General features: G+C 53.4%; 1 protein-coding gene across 2 annotated transcripts; it reads left to right on the top strand.

Annotated features, from left to right (window-relative positions):
* The first annotated feature begins 229 nt into the window (after positions 1 to 229).
* Positions 230 to 26,768, top strand: FGD2 (FYVE, RhoGEF and PH domain containing 2). 2 transcript variants are annotated; one of them, XM_054492392.2, is made up of 16 exons: positions 230 to 460; positions 3,399 to 3,630; positions 5,544 to 5,621; positions 6,277 to 6,425; positions 8,151 to 8,307; positions 8,504 to 8,642; positions 9,188 to 9,246; positions 9,434 to 9,580; positions 10,310 to 10,402; positions 15,125 to 15,204; positions 15,293 to 15,323; positions 16,098 to 16,190; positions 16,825 to 16,956; positions 21,341 to 21,487; positions 22,986 to 23,132; positions 23,474 to 26,768. In XM_054492392.2, the coding sequence occupies exons 1-16, from the start codon at positions 393 to 395 to the stop codon at positions 23,687 to 23,689; spliced, it is 1,968 nt and encodes a 655-aa protein (XP_054348367.2). In that variant the 5' UTR covers positions 230 to 392; the 3' UTR covers positions 23,690 to 26,768. The 2 variants fall into 2 exon arrangements, with proteins under 2 accessions (XP_054348367.2, XP_054348368.2); XM_054492393.2 differs by having other exon boundaries at positions 232 to 460; positions 23,516 to 24,168.

Here is a 26,768-nt window from a genome sequence, read left to right on the forward strand (position 1 = left end):
AAGCACTGGAATTACAGATGCAAACCACTGCACCAGCCCAGACTGGGCTCCAGAAGCTACCTCTGGGCCCTGTTGCCACCTCTTAGGTGGCTTCTGGAATGGGGGTCTACAGGTGTGAAAGGTCAGCCCCCCTGAGGGAGAGGTGGGGCCTGAGCAGGCTCCTCCCACTGCAGGAGCACTGGCCTTTCCCCTGCAGGGCTGTGGCTCTGGGACCACTTCCTCTTTCTTCACTCTGAAGCCAAGAGCAGACCTGCTGAGCCCTCAAGAAAGATCAGAACAGATTCATGGGTGATTTAGCCTATCTGTCCCAGGCCAGGGTGGCTGAGTGTGCTGACTGGAGGCCTCTCTCTCTGCTTCGAGTGTAGCTGAGATCCACCCCGGAAACCGGCACGATGAAGGGCGCAAGTGAGGAGAAGCTGGCATCTGTGTCCAACCTGGTCACTGTGTTTGAGAATAGCAGGTATGGGCAGCTGGGGTGGGAGGGTCACCATGGTGGACTGGCAGCCACCCTCCAGCCTTTCTGGCAGCTCTCTCCCTGGGCCCTGCCCCGGACCCTCCTCCTGCAGGGGCAGCCCCGTGTTCCTCGGTCACAGATTCCTTGGAGCATGGGAGAGTGTCGGTGGGACACCAGGAGCCAGGCAGGGGTGAGAGTGCCAGTATGTGTTGGGAGAGTCTAGACAGGTGTGGTTACGAGCAAGCATGGGCAGATCAAAGCCTGTGTGTGGGCACAGGACCCCACCCAGTGCCCGCCAGCACCTTGCAGAAAAAGTAGCTGATACTCACCAAGCATTCACTCCCTATGATTAGGATAATCATATAATTTATCACTCAGCACACAGTTGAAACTGAAAGTAAATGCCAAATAAAATGTGGTGGTTGGTGGGGAGGCATTACAGGTAAAGCTGAGACCATATGAGGCAAACCAGGATGTATGGTCAGCCTCCTGATGGGGCACTCCCTGCTCTAAGTTCATGTCCTTACTTATTTAATTTAATCATCGAACAGCCTAACAGGGGTAGATTCTGTTTCTGTTCCCATCTTATAGATGAGGAAACGGAGACACAGAGAGGTGAGGATGCCAAGTGCTTTAAGTTAAGTATCTGGGGCAATGCTGGGGCGTCTGTCTGGAGGGAAAAGGCTGGGCCAGATGCGTGGAGTCATTGCTAGCCCTGGGAGCGTGTGTGTGTGTGTGTGTGTGTGTGTGTTGTGTGTTATGTGTGGCATCAATCCATTCTGCAGGCATTTCTTAAGCTCAGGACTCTGTTAGGGGCTGTCCCAGGTAGGGTTTTCTGGAAATAGACTCAGACGGAGGTTTGCCTCAGGTGGTTTATCAGGGAGAGCTTTTGGGAACAACAGCTGTGGGCGTGAGAGAAGCAGGGCCGGGCAGGGGGAGATGCTGAACTGCAGTGCGCCTGCCACAGAGGCCTCAGTCTGTCCCAGGGAACTCTGGAGCTAGGATGCCTCTCGGTTGTTCCAGCTGAGGAAGAGGGCTGGGTATTTGTATCTCCATGTGGACTGGACAAAAGACTCTGGGTGAGGCCGCTCTCTCTTCCAGAGAGTGATTCCCAGAGAGGGACTCAGCCAATAAATTACTCGTCAGCCCCCAGTACTACCAGCAGCTGGTGGGGATGGTGTGGGGAGGCCTCATTCCTGAAGGAGGGACATGGGTGGCACAGCACAGCATCCTACAGGAACTGTAGAGGATGAAGAAGGGTTTCTGTATTTGGATGCTGAGCTCATCCGATAACCAGGATGCAAGGTCATAGACAGCAGATGTCCTAGGAATGGCCCAGATGCTGTATTGAGGGCACTCATGGCAGGCAACGTTTCCTGTAGGCTTTAGGGTGGAGACGGCATAGATGTAGACCTAGAAGTCTTCAACTTCCTGAGCTGGGTGATTCTCTCCTGCCTCTCCCGGAGTCTTTGCCAAGCTCGTCCTGTTCAGCACCAAAGACAGCTCTTAGGTGCCGCCTTCCTGGCCCACCACCCCCTTGGGTGTGGGTGGATGGCACCACCTCACTCAACATGCTTGACGTGGACTAGGCACACCTGGGTGGAGCCCCTCAGCATGCTGTGCTCTGCCCAGGCAATACCCCTGGCAGGAGCGGGCAGCCCTTAGACAGGAGTTAGGTCCCAGCAGGCATCAAGAGGGTGAGAGCCACTCCTTACTGAGTGAGGGGACCCATGACAACTGCCTTGGCCTGGGCCTCCTTATGAGGTCTCCAGCACTTTAGCTGATCTGAAACTGAGGGGCAAAGAGGAAACAGAAGCTGGCCAGGAGCACTAGAACAGAAATGCAGAACCTGAAACCAAATGTAGAACAGAAAGCCTGAGAACCAGCTAAGCCCATGAGCTGCAGACCCATGGGCTGAGAAACCAGGGACTGGGGTGCCAGGGAGGGGTACGAGAGCCTGGGAGTAGCCACACAGCACTAGGTCCCAATGCTTTCGCTGCCACAAACCCAATTGTGTCACTTGGGGCAAGTCACTTTGACTCTGCGGACCTGTTTCTCCTTTACTCAAATGGGGAGGGGCAGGTTAGGGTGAAGGCTCAGGAAGCAGTCGCCTGATTTGAATCCCACCTCTGCCACTTCCGAGCCGCATGTTACTTATCCTGTCACCTCAGTTTCCTTGACTGTAAAATATGGGTAATGAAAGCCTTTGTCACGGAGTTTTGGAGATTTCGTATTTGTTTGGCCTTCCATTTCCTGGCCTGTCTTTCTCATAAGGATGCCTGCCCTGTGCTGTCATCACGAGCCCTTCCACACCGAGGGCAACGCTGGGTACCTTCAGCAAGGGTGGGCCCTGTTATCTAAGGAATTTCACTGGCTCGCAGGACCCAGTACACAGGGTAATAAAGGTGCCCTACGAAGGCCCATCCCTGGGAGAACAGAGAATCTGCTGCTGGGCTGGCTCTCCCTGCTTCTGGACGTGTGGAGGGTGTCGATCCCATTGAGAAGCCCCAGCTTTTGCAGGCCTGCTCTCACTTTATATTGTTCTGCGGCTCCTACCTTCCCTTGATGTATAGGTTACTGATGTGGAAACTGAAAACAGAGGTGAGGTCCAAAGGTGAGGATAATCCAGGGGGTACCACTTAAAAACCCCTATATACAGAAAGGATTCCTCGACACTGTGGCTTCATTTTAAACAAGGAAGTATGTAGTTCCCCAGAAAATAAAATATAGTCCACCCTGATTCATTTTGAACACTGAGTTCCCTTCAAGAATGTGTTAGGAGAGAAGTGAAAGTCTTACTTAGCATGTTCCCAAAGAAAGCCAGGCACCCAGAGGCCCCTGCACTGGGGATTTGTACCAGGCAACCCAAATCCACACCAGGGACTTGCTGCTGTTTTCCCTGTTCTCCAGGGAGGAAGCCCTCAGGTCTGTCTCTTCTCCTCAGGACCCCAGAAGCAGCACCCAGAGGCCACAGGCTAGAGGACGCGCATCACTGCCCTGAGCACAGGCCTCCCGAGTCCCCAGGACCACGGGGGAAGGTGAATGTCGGGGAGGCCGTGGGGTCTGAGCCCAGGACAGTCAGCAGGAGGTACCTGAACTCCCTGAAGAACAAGCTGTCCAGCGGAGCCTGGAGGAAACCTTGCCAGCCTGCGACCCTCTCAGGATCGGGGACGCAGGTGCCTGAGGGCTGGGGTAGAGGTGTGGGGTGCTGGGGTGGGGAGCTCTCCCTGACCTCCCCTCCACACATTCTTCCCTAGCCAGAGCCAGCAGTTCCCCAGGTGGGGGTGTTGTGTGATCAGAGGTCAGCTGGGAGCTAGATTTCCCCATGCTTAATGGCCTTTGATTCACTAACTGCCTGCTACACACCGTGCTGGATTACTTTGTGAGTCCCTCGTGTAGGAGTTTTTTGGACAAGGAAGTTGAAACACAGACAGTTTTAAGGAACTTATTCAAGGCCACACAGCTTGGAACAGTCGCCATCTTGTGAACTTGATACTCTTCTCAGGTGGGGCCTCAGTTTACCCACTGGAGGAGACAACAATCTCAACATAGAAATAGAGGTCTGAGTGTGAACTGTCCTGCCCTTAGGCTAAAGCCCGGTCTGATCTCTTCTGTGGCTTGCAGTTTTCTCATCTGCAGAGTTCAAGGGTTGGCATGCAGATACTGTGCACCCAAATTCCCTGGAGTCACATCCCAGCACATCTGCTTACTAACTGTGTGTCCTTGGGCAAGTCACTTGAGTCTCTTTGTGCCAGTTTCCTCATTTGTAAAATGGGAATAGTGATTGTAGTAATGTGTCCTGGTTTTCAATCGCTGCTGAACAAACCTCTCAAAAATGTAGCGGCTGGCAGGGCGCAGTAGCTCACGCCTGTAATCCCAGCACTTTAGGAGGCCGAGGTGGGTGGATCACCTGAGGTCAGGAGTTCAAGACCAGCCTGGCCAACATAGGGAAACACTGTCTCAGCTAAAAATACAAAAATTAGTCAGGCGTGGTGGTGGGTGCCTATAATCCCAGCTACTCAGGAGGCTGAGACAGGAGAATCACTTGAATCCAGGAGGAGGAGGTTGCAGTGAGCTGAGATCACGCCACTCCACTCCAGCCTGGGTGACAGAGCAAGACTCCGTCTCAAAAAAAAAAAAAAAAAGATATGTAGGGCTGAATGTAACTGTTTATTGTTTCTCACATTTTGTGAGTTGACTGGGATGCTACCGGGAGGTTTTTCTACTGGCCTCACTTGGGGGTCTGTGTGATTCTGCTTGGGCTGCTGTAACAAAATACCCCAGACTTCAACACCAGACATTTATTTTCTCACAATGCTGGGGGCTGGAAGGTCAAGTTCAAGGTGCCAGCAGCTTTGGTTTCTGGGGAGGTCTCTGTTCTTGGCTTGAAGACAGCCACTTTTTCAGTGTGTCCTTACATGGCCATTTCTTTGTCATCCCTGGTGTGTCTGCCTCTTCTGACATTAATCCTACCAGTTTAGTGCCCTACTCTTATCATCGCATTTAACCTCAATTACCTCCTCCAAGGCCTCATCTCCAAATACACTTACATTGGGGGTTAGGGCTTCAACACAGGAATTTGGTTGGCGGACACAGTTTAGTTCCCAGCAGGATCTCTCAAGTAGCTGCAGTCAGAGGATGGCTGGGGCTGGAATACCCAAGACAGCTCAGCTCACGAGTCTGGCATCTGGGCAGGGACAGCCAGAAGACTGGGCTCAGCTGGGATGCTGGCAGGGCTGGGCTCTTTCTCTGTGTATTCTCCAGGCCTCTCCTCTCCACGTGGCCTGTCCATGAGGTCTCCCTGTCAGAGCTGCCAGACCCCTTGATGTAGTGGTTTACAGCTCCCAAGACAGCACAGGTGGAAGCTTCCAGGCCTCTTAAGGCTAAGGCCAAGAACTGGCACAGCCTTACTCAGCTGCATTCTGTGAAAGCCATCCCAGGGTCGGCCCAGATGCACTGCGGGAAGGCATGAATCCCGGGAGGTATGCTTCACTGCAGCAACTTTGGAGACTGAACCAAGGTCCCCATCAGAGGAGACCAAAGCTCTCTTTCTCCTTTTTCTCCTTCTCTCCCCTCCAATCCTCCGCAGGAGCCAGAGAAGAAGATCGTCCAGGAGCTGCTGGAGACAGAGCAGGCCTATGTGGCGCGCCTCCACCTGCTAGACCAGGCCAGTGGCCAGGACACCCCCCTCCAGAGCCCCAGCCCTGGATCTCCTCACCACACCCCTTCTCAGCCTTCCCACTCTGCTCACCAGAGCTGAGTCAGGACCCCTGGCTTTGACTCCAGGAAGCCTTAGCCCTTTAACCTCAACGGCTGGGGTTGGGGTAGAATCAGGAAGTCTTGTTAGCAGCACTCCCCATTCTGCCCGTGGTGCCCAGGCTGGCCCCTGTATAGCAGAGAACACACCAGCTGGCCCTTGCAGGCCTTCATAGTATCCTCATCTGTCATCTCAATGCCCACAACCTCACAACGATCTTACCTTTCATAGTTTTTAAGGAGCCCTAAGGCTAGAGAGTTACTCATCGTCGCAGGGAGCCCTAGTCTGATGAAGTCCAAGACCTCCACAAGTTGGGCCTGTTTATGGCATTCATCAGCTGCCAGCCTTTGGCCAAGTCCCTGCATCTCTAGGCTTTGCCTTGCTCATCTGTAAAGTGGCGAGAACACAACCTCCCCTGCCTTCTCTTCCCGGGGTTGCTGTGAGGATGCCGGGAGATCAGGAAGGTGGAAGCATGCAGCAGGCTGGGTGGGACCCTAGTTCCCCCGGGCTGATGTGTGGGTGGCTCCCTGTCACTGCAGTGAGTGACCTGTGGTGGCGGCTACAGGTGTTTTTCCAGGAGCTGCTGAGGACGGCCCGCAGCAGCAAGGCCTTCCCGGAGGATGTGGTCAGAGTCATCTTCTCCAACATCTCCTCCATCTATCAGTTCCATTCTCAGTTCTTCCTCCCAGAGCTGCAGCGGCGCCTGGACGACTGGTGAGGTCCACCAGGAGCCCCTAAGGCCTCAGACCACAGCCCTGGCCAGGTGGAGGTGGGGAGCCCACAGGGCGCTAGGTTCAGCCTCCTAGGCCCAGGCCCTTGTTGTGTGGCCATGCCTCCCCGGGGCTCAGTCTGTCTGCACAGTGAAGGGCTTGGGTGAATGAGCTCTGAGAGGCTGTGTGTGTGCAGACTGCTTCCTGGTGAAAGGGGTGGATCAGGCCCTGGCCAAGCCAAGTGACCAAGTGACTTTGGGATAGTGAAAATAGCCAGTGCCAACTGAGGGCTTCCTACACGCCTGGCCTTGGGCTTTCCATCTATTAACTCACTCAATCTTCACATCAGCCTGCTGTGTGATGATGGCATCATGGTTATGCAAGAAACCCTCTTGTTTTCAGAGATGGCCACTAAAGCATTTAGCAGTGAAGTTACTTGCCTTATACAGTTTGCCACGAAGTCTAGGATGTCCTTTAAGATCTTTGGCAAAGAAGAATGTTAGTAATTGTTAAACCTAGTGATGTACTGATTGCTTAAAACATTTATAATAAACTGTTTTTTTTTTTAAAGAAAATAATAGCCAGGTTCGGTGGCTCACGCCTGTAATCTCAGCACTTTGGGAGGCCAAGGCGGGTGGATCACTTGAGCTTAAGAGTTTGAGACCACTCTGGGCAACATGGTAAAACCCCATCTCTACCAAAAATACAAAACTTAGCCGGGCGTGGTAGCAGGCACCTGTAGTCCCAGCTACTCAGGAGGCTGAGGTTGGAGGATTGCTGGAGCCCGGAAAGTAGAGGCTGCAGTGAGCCATGATCGTGCCACTGTACTTAAGCCTGGGTGACACAGAGAGACCCTGACTTTAAAAAAAAAAGAAAAGAAAAGAAAAGAAAAAGAATAACCCTATGAGATCACCTACCATCATTCCAATTTTTTTCAATGAGAAAATTCGGGTACAGAGAAGCTAAGTGACTTGCCTGGGAACACAGCTAGCATGATTTGTGCATGCCGGGAGTCGGGCTCAGGAAGCCTCACTCCCAGGCCATGGCTCCTTGCTGCTCTGCTCTAGCAGGCTCTGCCATGGGATGATCCTGGAAAAGTTCTGTGTGTGTGTGTGTGTGTGTATATATATATATATATATATATATTTTTTTTTTCAGCGTAAGGGGCATGGAATGAGGTTTCATCATGCTGCTCAGGCTGGTCTTGAACTCCTGGGCTCAACCTATCTGCCTGCCTCAGGCCTCGCAGAGTACTGCAAGTACAGGTGTAAGCCACTGTGGCTGGCCAATCCTGGAGAAGTTCTTACCCCTCTGAGCCTCCACTTCCTCACCTCTAAGATGGGCTAGTGGCCACCCCCACCTGCAGGGTTGTGAGAATTACGTGGAATGAGACATGCATCATGTCCTGGGTAGTGCTTGGCAGGTGGCCCTCATTATTGTTACATAATGAAGCATTGAGCAGTTACTGAACACCTGCTGTGGGCCCAACACTGTGCTGGGCCTTGCGGATGAGGCCAACCTGGGACCAGAACAGCCTTTGGCCTCAGCAGGCTCACAGTCTAAGGAGTAGAGGGGCACATGTGAGGATGACACCCCCGTGCCCCGCCCACACCCAGAATTGCCATGGAAAGGTTGCTTTGGGGGATTCAGGAGCCTGGCCTCACCTGGCCCTACCTAGAGTCGAGAGGAGGTCTCTAGGCTGAGGGCAATCCCTGTGGCCCTCCTGCAGGACAGCTAACCCCCGCATCGGTGACGTGATCCAGAAGCTGGCCCCCTTCCTGAAGATGTACAGTGAGTATGTCAAGAACTTTGAGCGAGCGGCTGAGCTGCTGGCCACCTGGACCGACAAGTCTCCACTCTTCCAGGAGGTTCTCACTCGCATCCAGGTGAGGCTGGGGGAGGGCTGGAGTCAGCATTGCCACCCGCAGCGTGCAGTGGCTCAGGTTGCCTTGAGTGATTTCTGGCATCTCCCGGGCTCAGCTGCTTCCATAGGCCCCTGCCTACTCGTCTGGCCCTCAGGGTCAGCCTGACCCATCTCCCTTCTCTCACCCTCTCCGTGTTGCTCCCCTATCCCTCCCCAAGAGCAGCGAGGCTTCGGGCAGCCTGACCCTGCAGCACCACATGCTGGAACCAGTGCAGAGAATTCCACGCTATGAGCTGCTGCTCAAGGAGTACGTCCAGAAGCTGCCAGCCCAGGCCCCAGACCGGGCCGATGCCCAGAGTGAGGACACCCCCAGGGGTCCCAGGGGGCTGGGGAGGCCTAAGCCATTCCCATATACTTACTGAGTTCCTGCTAAAATGGTTTTGATGACCATCAGTCATCAACATCAACCACTGGCACTTCATAGACATTATCCATACCATTAGCCATTTTCCGCAGATGAGGACACTAAGGCGCAGAGAGGTTTAGTGACTTGCTCAAGGTCACACAACCAGAAAGTAGCAGAACTGGGATTTGAACCCATGCCTATATGATGCCAAAGCCCATGCTCCTTCCATTATACCCTCTAGGTCTGGCTTCTTTTGGGGAGCAGTGAGAGTCACCAAAGCCAAACACCTAATGGCTAACGTTCAGTGGCTTCCAGTCTCTCAGCCTTGGGGGGCTCCCACCATTCAGACACCCCATGGCTGGGCTGCACAGGCAGGGCTGCTCCTGGGGGCTGTCATGGCAGGTCCTGAGGGCCCTTTGTTGAACTTCAAGGACCTCCTGCCCCAGCCTCCAGCCCTAGATTCTCAGGGAATAAACTCTGGCCCTGCCCCTTTCAGAAGCCCTGGACATGATCTTCTCAGCTGCCCAGCACTCCAATGCAGCCATCACTGAGATGGTGAGCAGCCCGCCCTCTCCTGGAGCCCTGTCCCCCTCCCTGCAGGTCTCAGCCTGGTCCCACCCATGACACCTATCCCACTGCTGCCATCACTGTCACACCCCAATCCCCGTCCCCACAAGGCAAGCCTTCCAGAAGCAGGTGAGCCCTGCCCAGACTTGGCTGAGGATGCACCCCAACCCCCTAGGAGCGGCTGCAGGACCTGTGGGAGGTGTACCAGCGCCTGGGCCTCGAGGATGACATAGTAGACCCCTCTAACACCCTGCTCCGTGAGGGCCCGGTCCTCAAGATCTCCTTCCGCCGCAACGACCCCATGGAGCGCTACCTTTTCTTGGTAGGAGGGTGCTGGGAGCTCCTCTCCACACTGGGGAGGGAAGTCCATGGGCTACTCTGGCCTGAGTCATACTGCCTGGCCTCTACCTGGCACTGCAGGGGGACAGGGAATAGACTGCTTCTCTGTCTTTTTCTGCTTTGGCAGCCAGATGGCTTTGGACAGGTCACCTGCTGCCTCCAAGCCTCAGAGATTTCCAACCCACAGGTTTCCCAGACACGTCCTAGGAAGCAACAGAGTCAGAGTTTGAACCCAGTCTGGCTCCAAAGCCTGTGGTATTAATCTGTGCTCTAGAGAGTGCATAGCAGGAGGGAGTAAGGTTAGTTACTAGGAAGAACTGCCCTGGGTTTGCACAGAAGAAGCCAGGGAATCTCCTGAGATCTGGAAAGGTGGTCCTGCCTGGAGGTCTGGGGGACAGAGCTATAACCTCTTGTAAACCCCTGCCATCCTGAGCCCCTGTTGAGAAAGGCCTTGTAGGTTTCTGAGGTCTGCTGTGGTCCCTTGTAGAGAGACCCTTCAGTAACCATCCTAGGGGAATTGGGAGCTTGACAGCCCCTTCCTCATCACCTACATCATCACCTGTGATGTCCTGTGAGCGGGCTGGCCAGAGTGTGTTCAAAGGGGAGGGGGTCCAGTGGTGCTCAGCCCATGCTCAGCCCACCTGCGGGGAAGCCCCACCTAGCCGTCCTCCCTGCCCCTGCCACAGGCCACTCACGCCTGTGTCTCCTGCAGTTCAACAACATGCTGCTCTACTGTGTGCCCAGGGTGATCCAGGTGGGCGCCCAGTTCCAGGTGAGGACCCGCATCGATGTGGCCGGGATGAAGGTAAGAGGCCCCCTAAACACCACTGAGCTCCACCTCAAGGGTAGGACTGATTACAGGGAGTAAGAGGAGGGGCCAACCAGGTTCTCAATCAGAGAACCAAACCCTTGCAGGGCCTGGGCAAATGTGGAGATGGAAGAGTGTGGGGCTCTCCCCTCTGGGCTCCTAGCCCTCCTGCCCTGTCCTTCCTAGCTTCCTACAGGTCTGGCCCTCCCTTCGCGGCACTGCATGAGCCAGCTTGGCCTTTCTCTGCTTTCCCTACTGTTTATACCACTGCTTCAAAAACTTTCATGTGTGCTCGAATCCTCTGGGCATCTTGTAAAAATGCAGGTTCTGAATCAGGAGGTCTGGGTGGGGGGTGCCTGAGATCCTGCATTTCTAACCAGCTCCCAGTTAAGATGGGCTGACAACTGACCCCACCTGCAGGATTGTGAGAATTAAATGAAATGAGACATATCCTGGGCAGTGTATGCTGATACTGTAGGAGCACAGACCAAGTTTTGAGTAGGAAAGGTCTCCAGTGTCAGCTCAGCGGCTGGCTTGTGTGTGTCCCCAGCTACCTCATCCAGAGATTATGGCAAATGAGCAGGGCCAGTAGTCCATCATGGAGCCCATTGACTGGGTGTCCCCATGGGGGGACCACCAGATCCTCCTAACAGCCCCATGATGCAGGGGCTGTTAGAATCTTCTGGATTTTTTTTTTCTTTTTTTTGAGACCGAGTCTCACTCTGTTGCCCAGGCTGGAGTGCGACGGCACAATCTCGGCTCACTGCAACCTCCACCTCCTGGGTTCGAGCAATTCTCCTGCCTCAGCCTCCCAAGTAGCTGGGACTACAGGCGCGAGCCCCCATGCCTGGCCAATTTTTGTATTTTTGGTAGGAGAGATGGGGTTTCACCATGTTGCCCAGGCTGGTCTCAAACTCCTGACCTCAAGTGATCCACCTGGCTTGGCCTCCTAAAGTGCTGGGATTACAGGCGTGAGCCACCACACCCAGTCTGTTTTTTATCTTTTAAAAATATTTTAATTTTACTACTTAAAAAATACAGATTATACACATTCTAAAGTCAAACAACATAAAAAATATATACAATGAAAGTCTCCTCCCCACTCTATCCCCTAGTTCCCCTTCCTGAAGGCAACCCTTGATTCTTGTGAGGCCTTCCAGAGGTGGTCTTCACCTAGCGAACAAATAACATATAATAGGATTGTTTCCTCATTTATACCAGAAGCAGTGGTATACTCTACACATTTTTCTGCACTTTGCTTTTTATTTTTTTAACTAACTGCAAATGCTGGAGACTGAGGTGTCCCTGTACTTGAGAGCTTCCTCATCCTTCTGCCCAGCTGCATTGCGTCCCACTGTGCAGATGCACTGGAATTTCTTCAACCAGTCTTCTGCTGAGAGACACTTAGATTGTTTTCAGTTGTCAGCAGCTGCAAATGAGGCTGCAGTGAATAGCCTGGTACAGCCTGCCTGTGTGTGAATGTATCTGCAGTTAATCCCATTTTTAAACATGAGAAAACCAAGGCCCTAGAAAACCTTTCTAACTTAAGTAACTTGCTTGAAGGTTATATCGCAAATGCTAGTTTGAGTGACCAAGCCAGGATTTAGAGGCAGGTGTAACAAAGGCTGGCGCTTCTGCGTCTAACCACCACGCTCTGCTGTCACCTATTAAGGCTTCAATCCAGAGGGTTCAAGCCTATGGTGGAATTTCTGGCATCGTGGAGGACACAGCCAGAGAAGCTTCCTGACCGCCCCTCTCTGCTGGCTCCTGAGTCCTGGTGTGTCCTGAGGGCTGGGACTGGAGGAAGCAGAGGTCTGGTCTGGCCCATCTTGTCACTCTCCTGTTCACCATCACCCCTACCCCCTTCAGCCCCAGAAGGGAGCTGCAGGCAGGAGTTGAACCAGAATGCTCTACCCTCTAGAGCCCCTGGGGCCTCCAGAGACCCCAGCAAAAGAGCCCCGCCCCTGCTCCTGACTGGGGTTGCCTGGCATCTGGAGCAATCCAGGGCCTGGGAGTGGGGTGCAGCCTGGGAATGATGAAGGCTGATGAGGAAACATGGGTTCACAGCTCACCCCTACACCTGAGCTGACTGAAGTCTTTTAGGAGTGCAGCCTCGGCCCTGGCATCTAGCTTTCCATCCTGAAGGGGCCAGAATGTCACATATACCAGGGCGTGTGCAGACTTGTATGTCTGGAGTCCTTGGTGACTGAGGCTGAGAAAGGCAGGTTTATAGAGAGCTACAGACAGAGAAATGGAGACAGGTAGCCCTGCCAAAGGACTGTCAGAGACCCAGGCATAGAGAAATAGAGATCGACAAATAGGAAGGCTAAGAAATATAGAAACCAAAATAGAGTCATAGAGAGAAAACAGAGAGAGCTGAGCCTGAGAGCATCAGATGCTTTGGGTGTGTGTTGAGAGCTCACCAGCCCTGTGTGTGCTGGGTTTCTGGAGTCTGCTAGTCTCGGCTAGCATGTCTGATACTCCAGCAGCCGCGCAGCACCCTCTCCTGGGCAGCATGGGCTTGGCAAGTGCAGAGCTGTCCACTCACCCTACTTCTGTGCAGGAACCATTTTCTGAGTCTGAGATTTGGAGGTAAAACTTGCCTTTGACCATCATGATGGTTCCTATTGGCCTATGACTCCCTGGCCTCTTCCTTCCTAGGTGTCAGGGAGGCCTAGTTCACAGCAGCTGATTCTTTCCAAGGTCTGACTTGGTCTTAGTATTTTGCCATCCCAAACAGGGCCAGCCTGGGAAGAAGGAAGGGGTGTGGACACACGTACCTAGGGGCTGCACGTACAGTTATGCAGGTTGTACACTGCACAAGGATACCTCCTCTAAGAGGATGTCGTCTGCAGCCAACTGCAGATTAGCAGACTATGATACAATATCATAGATGGTATATTTATAGTGAGAATTGTCCGGCAGATGGCAGTCAAATGTCTTGTTCCAACAATATCTAGGTATTATGCCAGTTTGCCAACAGATGTCAGTAAAGTGTTTTGAGGAAGGCTGTCCTTTTCTAATTACTACAAAGGTACTGTATGGACTAGCAGGGAACTGAATTGACCCAGCCCTGGGGAAAGTGGTTGAGGTTCGGCTCAGCAGAGTTCTGGAAACTCCTCTTGAAACCTGCTGGGGAGCTGGAAGCCTCTGTATGAACGTCCCAGGGGCAGCCTGGACCCTCAGGTCAGGAGCCCCCCGTTCCCTTTTTTCTGTCAAAAGCATGATATTTCTTCCTGCTTCTGGACTGCAAACCTTGGATTTCTCCCTTCTTTTCCCTTTCCCCTGTCCCTGACCCAATTAGAAACCTCTTCTGTCTCTCCAGTGCACCTGGGCAGGCCAGGACCATTTATGATGTTGCTTCCTAACTGGCCTTTGGGCTACAGGTTTGTCCCATTTGGCCCGGATCCAGCCTGTCATCCCTTGCACACAAAGAGGTATTTGGCTCTTTCCCAAATACCTCTTTCCACATGACCGCCTCCCCATTGCCAAGGGCATCAAATCCAAATCACCCCTTCTAAGGCAAAGACTGGGGAGTGGGGCTGCAGACTAGGCCTAACCTGAGGAAAGATGTGCTTGTACCCAGTGCTGTCTGGGTTATGGTGAGCTGCCCTGGAAGTGTGCAAAGGCCTGGTCACCACATGGGAAACAGCAGAGGAGCTCAAGTGTTCGAGGAATTTAATGGCAGCAAAGTTCCCCCACACAGACGCTCTTGTGCTCTCGGCCTGTGTCTTAGGTTCTCTTTGCAAATCTCTCTCCACACTGTCTGAAGGAAGTGTGCTTACAGGACTCTGGGGGTAGGATGGAAATAGATGTTCTTCCATCTTACCCTTGGGGGCTGAAAACCTGGGGTGGAATTCTTCTTTTGCCTCTTAGGTGCTGTGTGACCTCAGGCAGCTCTCTTGCCCTCTCTGAGCATCCATTTCCTCATCTCCTAAATGAGGATGATAGTATCTGCTTCCCAAGATTGCTGAGAAGATTATTTTCTTCTTCTTCTTCTTCTTCTTCTTCTTCTTCTTCTTCTTCTTCTTCTTCTTCTTCTTCTTTTTTTAGACAGGGTCTCCCTCTGTCACCCAGGCTGGAGTGCAGTGGCACAATCTCAGCTCACTGCAACCTCCACCTCCTAGGTTCAAGAGATTATTGTGCTTCAGCCTCTGGAGGAGTTGGGATGACAGGCATGCGCCACCATGTCCAGCTAATTTTTGTATTTTTAGAAGAGATGGGTTTCACCATATTGCGCAGGCTGTTCTCAAACTCCTGGCCTCTAGTGATCCACCCACCTTGACCTCCCAAAATGCTGGGATTACAGGCGTGAGCCACTGCACCCAGCCAAGGTTATTTTCTTTAATGTTTTATTATGAAAATTTTAAAGCCAAGAAAATGGTATAATGAACCTCATATACCCATCCAGTTTTGAAATCTAATTTCCTTTTTTGTTGAATCCAGTGTCAAAAATTGTCATCTCCACGTCACACTGGGTCAACTTAGCTGTTGCTAAAATTCCAGGAGCCATAGGTCCATTTGCTTGGAGCGAGGCCCAGTTGCAGGGGCATTTGCTTGGCTCAACGGGATTAGAGAGGTGGCGAACACGCTCTGCATCCCTGTCTCTCGAATCTGAATTGTCCCTTGGGCACAATCCACCTCCCTCCCTTCCACAGTGCTATGCCTGGGACCCGGGGTATGACGAGTCTGAACTGGTTGCCTCCCTCCTCTTGGCAGGTGCGGGAGCTGATGGATGCTGAGTTCCCCAACTCCTTCCTGGTGTCCGGGAAGCAGCGCACCCTGGAGCTGCAAGCCCGGTAAAGGAGCTGGGGTGGCGGCCCAGGGCCAGGCGGGAAAACTGGGAGGGGCTGATCTCCTCAACACCTGTGTTCACTTTCCGAGCAGGTCCCAGGAGGAAATGATTTCCTGGATGCAGGTATGGGAACGCTCGGAGGCTTCCGGGAGTCTCTTTCCTTTCTTTATTATTTTTTTTTTCTTTCACGATAATGGGCTATCTTGATGAAGCTCCTGGGATTCTCCCTAGCCTATTTGGGCTGAAGGGAAGGGAGTGGTGTGTGTATGCATGTGTGTGTGTGTGTGTGCATGTGTGTATGCATGTGTGTGCATCTGTGTGTGCATGTCTGTGTCTGTGTTTGTGTGTGTGTTTGTGTGTCTGTGTGCATGCATGTGTGTGCATGTGTACGTGTATGTGTGTGTTTGTGTATATATGTGTTTGTGTGCATGCATGTGTGTGCATGTGTTTGTGTGTATGTGTGTGTTTGTGTGTATGCATGTGTATGTACATGCTTGTGTGTATGTGTCTTTGTGTGTGTATATGTTTGTGTGTGCGTGCATGTGTGTGTGTGTGCACGCTCCCACACCTGCGTGTGCCCAGCTGCTCCCTGCTCTTCCTAAGGAGCTGTTCTGTGGTAGCTTGGAGACCTGTCTGGGTTCCTATCTTGCTGCTTCTCATTGCCTAGCTGGGCAGTCCAGGGCCAGTCACTTACCCTCTCTGAGCCTCAGTTTTTACATTTGTAACCTGGGGCTGGTAGTTTCTCCTCCGATAAGGCAGCCCGCGTGTGTGCAGAATCCAGCACCTGGTACTCAGTGGGCTTTCAGCCCTTCTGTTGCATGCGCGGAAGGATGGACACAGGAGCAGCCCCTCCCTTCCACACCTCAAGCCCCGACCCTCTCCCTCCCTGCACCCCAGGCCTTCCAAGCAGCCATTGACCAAATCGAGAAGCGGAATGAAACCTTCAAGGCTGCGGCCCAGGGGCCTGAGGCAGACACCCAGGAGCAGGAGGTAAATGAAGACTTTTTCATCCCTTGCTGGAGCCACCAACCCAAACAGAGCTTGTTCCCTCTCTGTTCTGCCTATACCAGCTCGGAGGGAGAGGGAGTGTCATCTGCCAGGAGAGACTGAAGGGACCAGGGAAAGCCCTCCCAGCGCATCCCCCAACTCAGCGCCTGAGCATTCCCCTTTAGCAAAGCTTCCTTTGAGAGCCTCTCTGCACAGCTGTCTTGGGGAAGGGTTTCATGTCTCTGCAGCTCCAGCTGCAGGGGGCAGTAGGGTTTTGGGTTTGAAAGTATCTGAGAAACATAAAGTCTCAGGGAAGATGGAAGGCAAGTGGGGTGGGGGCTGGGGAGGATATCTGTGGTTTGAGTTCAGATTTGAGCTGAACTCTGGCTTGCTGGGTGACTGCTGAGTCATTTGACCTCTCTGGGCCTCAGTTTCCTCACTTATACAATAGGAATAATGGTAACTAACCTATCATAAGGTCTCGATCATGTCAGTCAGCTTCCTGTAGAAGCCCCAGGGAAGCCCAACACACAGAATCCCTGCCACAGCAGGTGGGCACAGGGCCCCAGGCCCTGGGAGGATGGGCGGAAGAGGGTCACCAAGGGCCCATTCCTGCCCAACTCCCCTTAACCCACAGCTGCAGTCTGAGGAGCTGGGCCTCCGGGCACCGCAGTGGGTCCGGGACAAGATGGTGACCATGTGCATGCGCTGCCAGGAGCCCTTCAACGCTCTGACGCGCCGTCGCCACCACTGCCGGGCCTGCGGCTATGTGAGTACTCCTGCCAGCACTCCTGCCTCCACCTGCGTCACCCAGGCCTCCACCTTTCCTACCTAGGCCTCCACTTGATCCACCTCGGCCTCCACCTGTGTCACCTCAGCCTCCACCTGTCCCACCTGGGCCTCCACCTGTGTCACCTCGGCCTCTACCTGCCCCACCTCGGCCTCCATCTGTGTCACCTCCACCTGTCCCACCTCAGCCTCCACCTGCCCCACCTCAGCCTCCACCTGTCCCACCTCGGCCTCCACCTTCCCCACCTCAGCCTCCACCTGTCCCACCTCAGCCTCCACCTGCCCCACCTCAGCCTCCACCTGTCCCACCTCAGCCTCCACCTGTCCCACCTCAGCCTCCACCTTCCCCACCTCGGCCTCCACCTGTGTCACCTCAGCCTCCACCTGTGTCACCTCCACCTGTCCCACCTCAGCCTCCACCTGCCCCACCTTAGCTTCCACCTGCCCCACCTCGGCTTCCACCTGTCCCACCTCGGCCTCCACCTGCCCCACCTCGGCCTCCACCTGCGTCACCTCAGCCTCCACCTGCGTCACCTCAGCCTCCACCTGTCCCACCTCGGCCTCCACCTGTCCCACCTCGGCCTCCACCTGCGTCACCTCAGCCTCCACCTGTCCCACCTCGGCCTCCACCTGTCCCACCTCGGCCTCCACCTGCGTCACCTCAGCCTCCACCTGTCCCACCTCGGCCTCCACCTGTCCCACCTCGGCCTCCACCTGCGTCACCTCGGCCTCCACCTGTCCCACCTCGGCCTCCACCTGTCCCACCTCGGCCTCCACCTGCCCCACCTCAGCCTCCACCTGTCCCACCTCGGCCTCCACCTGTCCCACCTCGGCCTCCACCTGTCCCACCTCAGCCTCCACCTGTGTCACCTCAGCCTCCACCTGTCCCACCTCAGCCTCCACCTGTCCCACCTCAGCCTCCACCTGTCCCACCTCGGCCTCCACCTGTCCCACCTCGGCCTCCACCTGCGTCACCTCGGCCTCCACCTTCCCCACCTCGGCCTCCACCTGCGTCACCTCAGCCTCCACCTGTCCCACCTCGGCCTCCACCTGTCCCACCTCGGCCTCCACCTGTGTCACCTCAGCCTCCACCTTCCCCACCTCGGCCTCCACCTGCGTCACCTCAGCCTCCACCTGTCCCACCTCAGCCTCCACCTTCCCCACCTCGGCCTCCACCTGCGTCACCTCAGCCTCCACCTGTCCCACCTCAGCCTCCACCTTCCCCACCTCAGCCTCCTCCTGTGTCACCTCAGCCTCCACCTGTGTCACCCAGGCCTCTACCTGTCCCACTTAGGCCTCCACCTGCCCTACCTGGGCCTCTACCCTCCCAGCTCAGGTCCTGCTGTCCCCATCCTGGCCACATCTGCTGGCTTCAACCAATGCAGCCCAGCGGTGTTGGGCACTAGCTCTGAGCCAGGTGTGTGTATTACTACCTCATCTGGCCCTCACAGCACACCTCAGGGGGCTGCTATTTCCCATTTTTTAGATGGGAAAATGAGACCCATTGAGGTTAAATTACTTGCTGAAGGCACCCCTGAAGCTGATCCTATGAATTTACCTGCGTTCTTATCATCATTTTCCACGACCCTGAGACCCAGAGCTAGGAAATGGTCCCCAGTTCCAGTGGAGGGGCATCTAGCCCCGCACCCCCTCAGGCCTTGCCCCACCACCTCACCAGCCCCATGCCCACTATGCACTCACCCACCCTGTCATCCTCTCTTTACCCTCTTCGGCTAACTGTCCTCTCTTCTCTGCAAGCCCTCAGCACCCTGGCACCTGATGGATTCTGTTGCTACCTCTGCCTACTGGTTCAGGCCTCAGTTTCCTTAACTCCGCCATGGGGATCATGAAACCTACCTCCAGTGTGGCAGTGAGGATTCGACCAAAAAACATTCTTTCCCTTCCCTCTCCTCTTTTTCTTTCCCCCTCCTCCATAGCTCAGGCAGGGCATCCAGTGTGGTTGAGCTACCAGCTTCTTGAGGAGGGAGCTGTGTCCACTCCAGTTCCTCCTCCTATCAGCCCAGGCCCAGTTACCAGAGGCAGATCTCGCTTTGCTTTTTAAGCACCTGCTGTACTTGAGCTGTTCTCCGTTGACATCACAACCCCCTGTGTTTACTCTGCAAACAGAGAAGCCCTTTGCAACCTCAGTCTTTGATGACCTCCAGAGGACAGGAGGAGTCTAGCTGGACAGGTTGGGGCCAGTCAGGGAGGTGTCCCCAAAATGTGTTCAACTGCAATCAGGACAGAGTCAGTTTCTAGGACCTGGGAACACACCTGCCTTCAGATGTCGATGATGAGTTACATCCCGAAGCCAGATAGAAAGGATGTGGGGATTGGCTACTGTTCCTGGTGATTCACATCTGTAAATAAGAGTTGAATTGATTCACACTTGTAACTGAAAGTAGTTCTTTAAAAATTACTTAAAATAGTGAAATACAAAGAGGCACAAAGAATAACAACACCCGTGTAGCTGCCTTCTAGCTTAAGATAGAAAATATTCTGACAATTAAATTAAATGTATGATCCTTGCTTGGATTCTTTCTGGGGTAAAATAAAGCTATCAAGGTTGCTCTTGGGACCATTGGGAGAAATTTGATGATGCAACATATCTAGATAATAATATTGTATTGGCTGGGTACAGTGGCTCACACCTGTAATCCCAGCACTTTGGGAGGCCGAGGCGAGCGGATCACCTGAGGCCAGGAGTTCGAGAACAGCCTGGCCAACATGGTGAAACCATGTCTCTACTAAAAATACAAAAATTAGCCGGGTGTGGTGGTGTACACCTGTAATCCCAGCTACTCAGGAGTCTGAGGAGGGAGAATCACTTGAACCCAGGAGGTGGAGGTTGCAGTGAGCCCAGATCGCGCCACTGTACTCCAGCCCGGGCAACAAGAGCAAAACTCCATCTCAAAAAAATAAAAATAATAATATTGTATCAATAAATTTCCTGAGTGTGACTCTGACACTGTGGATAGGTAGGAGGACGCCCTTGTTCTTAGGAGACCACCAGCTACATATTTAAGGGTGAGGTGTCATGATGACTGTAATTTATCCTCAAATGGTTCAGGAAAAAATAAAATACATGCATATAGAGAGAGACAGACAGCAAATGGGGCACAAATGTTAATAATTAGTGAATCTAGTGGGTGGTATCATTGTATTATTTGTTCAATTTGTCGGTTTGAAATTTTTCAAAATTTAACGTCGGTAGAGGAAAAATATTTACTAATTATATTTAAACATTGAAATCTCTCAATAAAAAAAAAAAAAATGCTCCTAAGGTAGCTGAAGCCCCCGTGTGGGGCTGTGCCCTGACCGTGAGTTTTCTCGTGCCCGTGCAGATCTTCGTGCCTGCTGAGCCAGTGAGTCATCCTTTCGGTGGTTTGGGTGCCAGTTTCTGTCTCCCCTGCCTGCCAGACGGGAATCCTTGTGAGGGTGGGGTAGGGCCAGGCCTTCTTCTCCAGGTCCCTGCCAGGCCACACTCTGTGCTGGGCACACAGAGGAGCTCCCTGAGGGCTGGTGCCGCCTGAAGAACTACACTCCCTCTGCCCCTTTCTCCTGCCCTCCATCTCCACGCCCACATCTGGGCTCCCCTTAACGCCAAGGCTTCCTCACAGCCACGCCTTGTGGCACCGAGTGTTCCTCTCTGAGTCTTCCCAGGCCCCTTTTACCCAGCCTCCCGACATGATCCATGTCAGCCTTTGGGGGATGTCTTCGTGGTGAGCTAAGAGTGGGCCCCGCTCCACAGAGTACCCATGTAAAAACAACCAGCCTATCATTTTTAGATGAAAACACACTTGACTCCATGATGGCGCAGAATACAAAGTCTGCCTGAATCTTAAAGCTAAACTGTGGGACTTGAAAGACACACCCTGTGTGTGGAGGGCCTGTCTGCCAGGTAACAGTGTGGCTCTCAGGGTCAGGAGAGGACAAAAGCTGGGCCCTGCTTGCCCAGTGGGGTCTTTGGGAGAGTCAGGTGAGATGGCAGAGAGAACAGCACTTGGAAAAGTGAATCAGATGCCAGCGGCCTGTCTGGGGCAAGCCCCTTGGGTTCACAGCAGCCCTCACTCGGAGGGAACCTGGAGGGGAGAGAAGTTACGGCCCTCGCGATTGGGAGCTGGGTCTTGAACCCTCAGCCTAAGAGCCCCGAGCCCGAGTTCCCCCATGCATCGCAGCCTCCAGGCAGTTGGGCCTCACCAGCATCGGGGAGTGTCCCCGCTCTCCCTCTATTCCTCCCTTGAAGCTTTCTTTTCCTCCCCCAGTCCCTGGTTGCTCTCATGCCCCCATCTGCCCGCCAAGGCAGGAGCCCAGCCCTCTGGTGCCTGGTCTCAGCCCCATGCCCCGCTATGTGTCCTCCACAGGTGGTGTGTGCCAGGTGCTCCGACTACCGGGCCGAGCTGAAATACGACGACAACAGGCCCAACCGAGTCTGCCTCCACTGCTACGCATTCCTCACCGGAAACGTGCTGCCTGAGGCCAAGGAGGACAAGAGGCGGGGCATCCTGGAGGTGAGGGCCACTGTCCCTGTGCTCACCATCCATCCTCTGTTCAGGGAATGTGTGCCCGGCAACCACGCTGGGCTGACACTGTCCAATGCTGAGGAAGAAGCCAGCCGTGGTCATACCCTCTCCCCTCTCCCTCCTCCTCTCTCTGCCCACAGACCCCAGGCCTCTCCCCACAGCCCAGGCAGTGTGGAGCCTGTCACCAAATGGAGGCACCCTTTGGCTGCAGGCTGTTGTCCACATTCTTCTGCACTTCCTCTATGTCCCCATCCAATAGTATGGCCCCTCTGGACAGCTCCTGTTCACATCCCCATGTCCTGCCCCAACAGTCCCAGGGTGACAAGAGCTGGTGTCACTGATTCCATTTTACAGATGGGAACACTGACGCTCCAGGTCAGACAGATTGGAGACTCCATTCTAACTGGAAGGGACTCCAGGGGCCAGTCGGTCTTATCCCATGGAGACCCAGGACTGGAGGAGTGACTTGCCCAAGATCACACAGCAAGTTAGGAGCCAGCTCTCTGATCTCAGTCACAGATGTTCTTTCCGTTGCCCTGGGGGCCTCACTGAGCCACACTTGCCCCCACAGGTGCTCCCCTGTGGGGGTACAACAGTGCTTAGCTAGGCACCACAAATACAGTGTCAACCAGCCCAGCATTGGTACCACTGTCCACTGCCCCTCCCTCACAAAGGCCAGGTTGACATCCCACTGTCCCTGGGAGGTGGGAGAAGGTCCCAGCCTGTGCCAGCTGAGATTCACTCCCAGGTTCAAGTTGGCCTCTTTTGGCCAGGCGGGATGGCTCATGCCTGTAATCCCAGCACTTTGGGAGGCCGAGGTGGATGGATCACGTGAGGTCAGGAGTTCGAGACCAGCCTGGCCAACATGGTGAAGTCCCATCTCTACTAAAAATACAAAAAAAAAAAAAAAAATCAGCCAGGCATGGTGGCGCATGCCTGTAATCTCAGCTACTCGAGACGCTCAGGCAGGAGAATCTTTTGAACCCGGGGGGTGGAGGTTGCAATGAGTCGAGATTGCACCATTGCACTCCAGCCTGAGCAACAAGAGAGAAACTCTGTCTGAAAAAAAGAAAAAAAGTTGGCCTTTTTCCACGGGTGTCCACCCCCTTTCCAATCCTCCCCATCCTTCCAGTCCCAGGACCCCCCTGACCACTAGGCAACACAGCCTGCCCCTGAAGATTCTCAGCCCCTTCTCAGGGCCCGATTCTGTCTCCTGGAGCAGCTCCAGGCACCCTCCCGGCACCTGCCCCTTGTGGGCACACACGCGACAGGTTCAGGCAGGCTGGGGTTTGACTGCAGCTCTGCCACTGGCCAGCTAGCTGTGTGACCACAGGCACTTGATGGGACCTCTCTGAGCCTCAAGGACCAAGGACCCCTCCATTCAGTACTGCTGTAAGGATTGGAGATAGTGATGGTCAAGCCCCCAGACCAACATCTGGCACTTGCAGCTGCTCTGCTCCCTGACAGTCCCTCATTCTGGTTTTAGAAAGGGTCCTCGGCCACGCCTGACCAGAGCCTGATGTGCAGCTTCCTGCAGCTCATCGGGGACAAGTGGGGCAAGAGCGGCCCCCGGGGCTGGTGTGTGATCCCTCGGGATGACCCCCTCGTGCTCTATGTCTACGCTGCCCCTCAGGTAAGGCCACCACCTGCCCGCCCCCTATCAGGCCCTGGCCTTCCCACAGCGTGTGTGTGAAGGGGGTCAGGGGTGATGTCAGATAGGGAAACTGAGGCCCAATGAGGATGTGGTATCCTAGAGTCTCAAGGTTGGTAGGTTTCAGAATTGGGCCCTGACTCTAGGTCACCACTGCTTTGCCCTCAGAGGCAGCCAGTTCTTCTCTCCTCTTCCTCGATGTCCTTCACCAGCCCACTCCCAACCCATGGGGGTTTAGGGTGTGAGCTGCGCGTGCATGGCTGTTGTTCTGGGGCAGTAGGACTGAGAGGGGACAGTGGCCCACTGCTCTCTCCTCCCCCCAGGACATGAGGGCTCACACCTCTATCCCCCTGCTGGGCTACCAGGTGACTGTTGGGCCCCAGGGGGACCCTCGGGTCTTCCAGCTACAGCAGTCAGGCCAGCTCTACACCTTCAAGGCCGAGACGGAGGAGCTGAAGGGCCGCTGGGTGAAGGCCATGGAGCGGGCGGCCAGTGGCTGGAGCCCCAGCTGGCCCAACGGCGGGGACCTGTCCGACTGAGCCACTGCCAGCCACTGCCAGCCACTCTCCTGCCTACCTCTCCCCACCCTGAACCCAGCTCCTGCCACAGACTGACCCTGTGGCCTCAGTGTCCCACTGCCCCAAGCGGTGCTTTCAGAGAATTGATTCAGCCATCTGCGCCCAGGCCACGTGTCCCGATCTGGGATTCAGAAAATATGGGTCCATTCCTTTCTAGAAAGGGGACAACCAAGTGTCTCAGTTTGCCTTGCGGGGAGGGGGCTCCTGGGCCATGGGACTTCCAGTGCTAAAACTGGGAAAGCCCCAGGTAACCCCGGACTGGTGGTCACCGTAGTGTGGTTTTTCATTTGTATCTCCTGGGGAGCTTTTAAAGAGTACTGGTGAAAAACACATAGTAAATTAATTTTAAAAATGTAAAAAACAATGCCTGTACTGAATACCACCAACAATTTAATTGGTCTGAGATGGGGGAGGCATGGGGTCTTTTTTTTTTTTTTTTTTTTTTTTGAGACAAAGTCTTACTCTGTTGCCCAGGCTGGAGTGCACAAACATGGCTCACTACAGCCTCGATCTCCCGGGCTCCAGTGATCCTCCCACCTCAGCCTCCCAAGTAGCTGGGACTATAGGTGTGTGCCACTGTGCCAAGCTAATTTTTTTATTTTTTGTAGAGATGGGATTTCACCATGTTACTCAGGCTGGTCTCAAACTCCTGGCCTCAAGCGATGCTCCCACCTCCACCTCCCAAAGTGCTGGGATTACAGGCGTGAGCCACCATACCTGGCGCATGCATATTTTTTAAGAGTGCCCACTGGAGTCTAATATATAGCCTGGGTTACCTGGGATGAAGAATAAAGAGAGCAAACTACCGCAACCAATGGTTGAGCCCCTGTCAAATGCCAGTCACGATAGTACTACTAATAATAATAAGCATGTGTTGGGCCAGGCTCTGTGCAAGGTGTTTTATGTGGATTACATCATTTTACCATCCAGAGTTATCCCCATTTCCAGATGAAGACACCGATTCAGAGAGGTTTAGTAATTGGCTCAATTGGTCATGTAACTCGTAGATGCCAGAGCCAGGTTTTAACCCAGTGAACTAAGGTCAAAGCTCTTTCCATCATGGAGCAGAACAATAAAACAAGCAGAGAGGGGAGGAGAGTGAGGAGAAGGAAAAGAGAGGGAAAGAGAGTGAAGAAAGCTGGGAAGACAAGAGAGGAAGGTGAACGGTGGGAGGAAGGGGGATGGGAGGAGCAACCCCTGTCCCCTCATCCCCACCTCGCTGGTGGGTGAGGATGCTTTTTCATAAGAGACTACCAGGGGGTGGCAGTGGTCAGCAGGCCACATGGAGTGGCCCCAGTAGTGGCCGGAACACCCTCAGCTGCTCTCAGCAGGTCCAGCCATTGCTGGGCTCTGCCCTGAAAGGAGGAAGCATGGATGAGTCATAGGTTTTTATCCCATCACAGGCCCAGCAGCTTGCCTGCCTCCAACCTGAGGCCACTTCCCTCCTGTAGGGTGTTTGTTTACTTGAGACAGGGTTTTGCTCTGTCACCCAGGCTGGAGTGCAGTGGTGTGATCAGAGCCCACTGGAACCTTGACCTTCTGGGTTTAAGCTATCCTCCTTCCTCAGCCTCCTGAGTATCTAGAACCACAGGCGCACACCACCACGCCCAGCTAATTTTTAAAATTTTTATAGAGATGGGGTCTCACTATATTGCCCAGACTGACCTCAAACTCCTGAGCTCAAGAAATCCTCCTGCCTTGGCCTCCTATAGTGTTGGGATTATAGGCATGAGCCACCACACCTGGACAGCATCAGCATTTTATTCATTTTTTATTTTTATTTTTGAGGTGGAGTCTGTCACTCTGTCACCCAGGCTGGAGTGCAGTGACGCCATCTTGGCTCACTGCAACCTCTGCCTCCCAGGTTCAAGTGATTCTCCTACCTCAACCTTCCGAGTAGCTGGGATTACAGGTGTGCGCCACCATGCCCGGCTAATTTTTGTATTTTTAGTAGAGATGGGGTTTCACCATATTGGCCAGGCTGGTCTCAAACTCCTAACCTCAGGTGACCCGCCCGTCTCAGCCTCCCAAAGTACTGGGATTACAGGCGTGAGCTGCTGTGCCTGGCCTGCATCAGCATTTTAAAACTCGCCAGTGATGCTGAAGGCAGCTGGCTCGGTGACAGCAGAGTCAATTCTGCAGCACTGGTACCTAAGCTTTTCCAGGGGGTTAGTCTGAGTGGGAGTGTGGAGAGTGGCTTCACTGTGGAGCAAAATGAGGTAGCTGTCAGGAGAGGGAAGTGAGGGCACACAACCTTTGTGCTGTCATTGTTAGGTTTACTGAGGTGTAATTTACAGACTGTAAAATCCACCCTTGTTGGTATATTTTCTAAGTTTTGGCAGAAGAGTACAGTCATACAGCCACTACCACAATCCCCCTATAAGTGTCCCCATGCCACCCTTTGTAGTCAACCCACACCCCTACTCCTTGCCTCTGGTAACCATTGATCTGTTTCTGACTGATAATTTTGACTTTTCCAGATGTCATTCAAATGGAACCACAACTTTTTAAGCCTGGCTTCCTTTACTCAGCATTATATATTTGAGATTTATCCATTTTGTCCTCTGTGTCAGTAGTTCATTCCCTTTTCATTGCTGAGTAGTATTCCATTGCATGGGCATACTACAGTTGTTCATCTGTTTACCAGGTTAAGTACACTTGGGTTATTTCCAGTTTGGGGCAATTATGAATAATACTCCTATGAACTATAAACATTCATGTTCAGTGTTTGTGTGAGCACACGTTTTCTTTTCTCTTAGGTAAATACCTAAAATTGGGTCACTGAGTAAGTGTCTAATTTAATCAGAAACTACCAAGCCGTTTTCCATATCGGTTGTACCATTCTGCATTCCTACCAGCAATGTATGACATTCCCCCTGCTCATGCATTTAGTATAGTTAGGTTTGAAGTTTGTTTTTTTAAAAATTAATAATTTTAGACAGTCTGGTGAGTGTATAGGGCTCATGACCTTTTAAATGTTTATGATATAAAGAAATTCATACAGGCTCACATCTGTAATCCCAGCACTTTGGGAGGTCAA

Source organism: Pongo pygmaeus, chromosome 5, assembly GCF_028885625.2.
Source record: "Pongo pygmaeus isolate AG05252 chromosome 5, NHGRI_mPonPyg2-v2.0_pri, whole genome shotgun sequence".
NCBI lineage: Eukaryota > Metazoa > Chordata > Mammalia > Primates > Hominidae > Pongo > Pongo pygmaeus.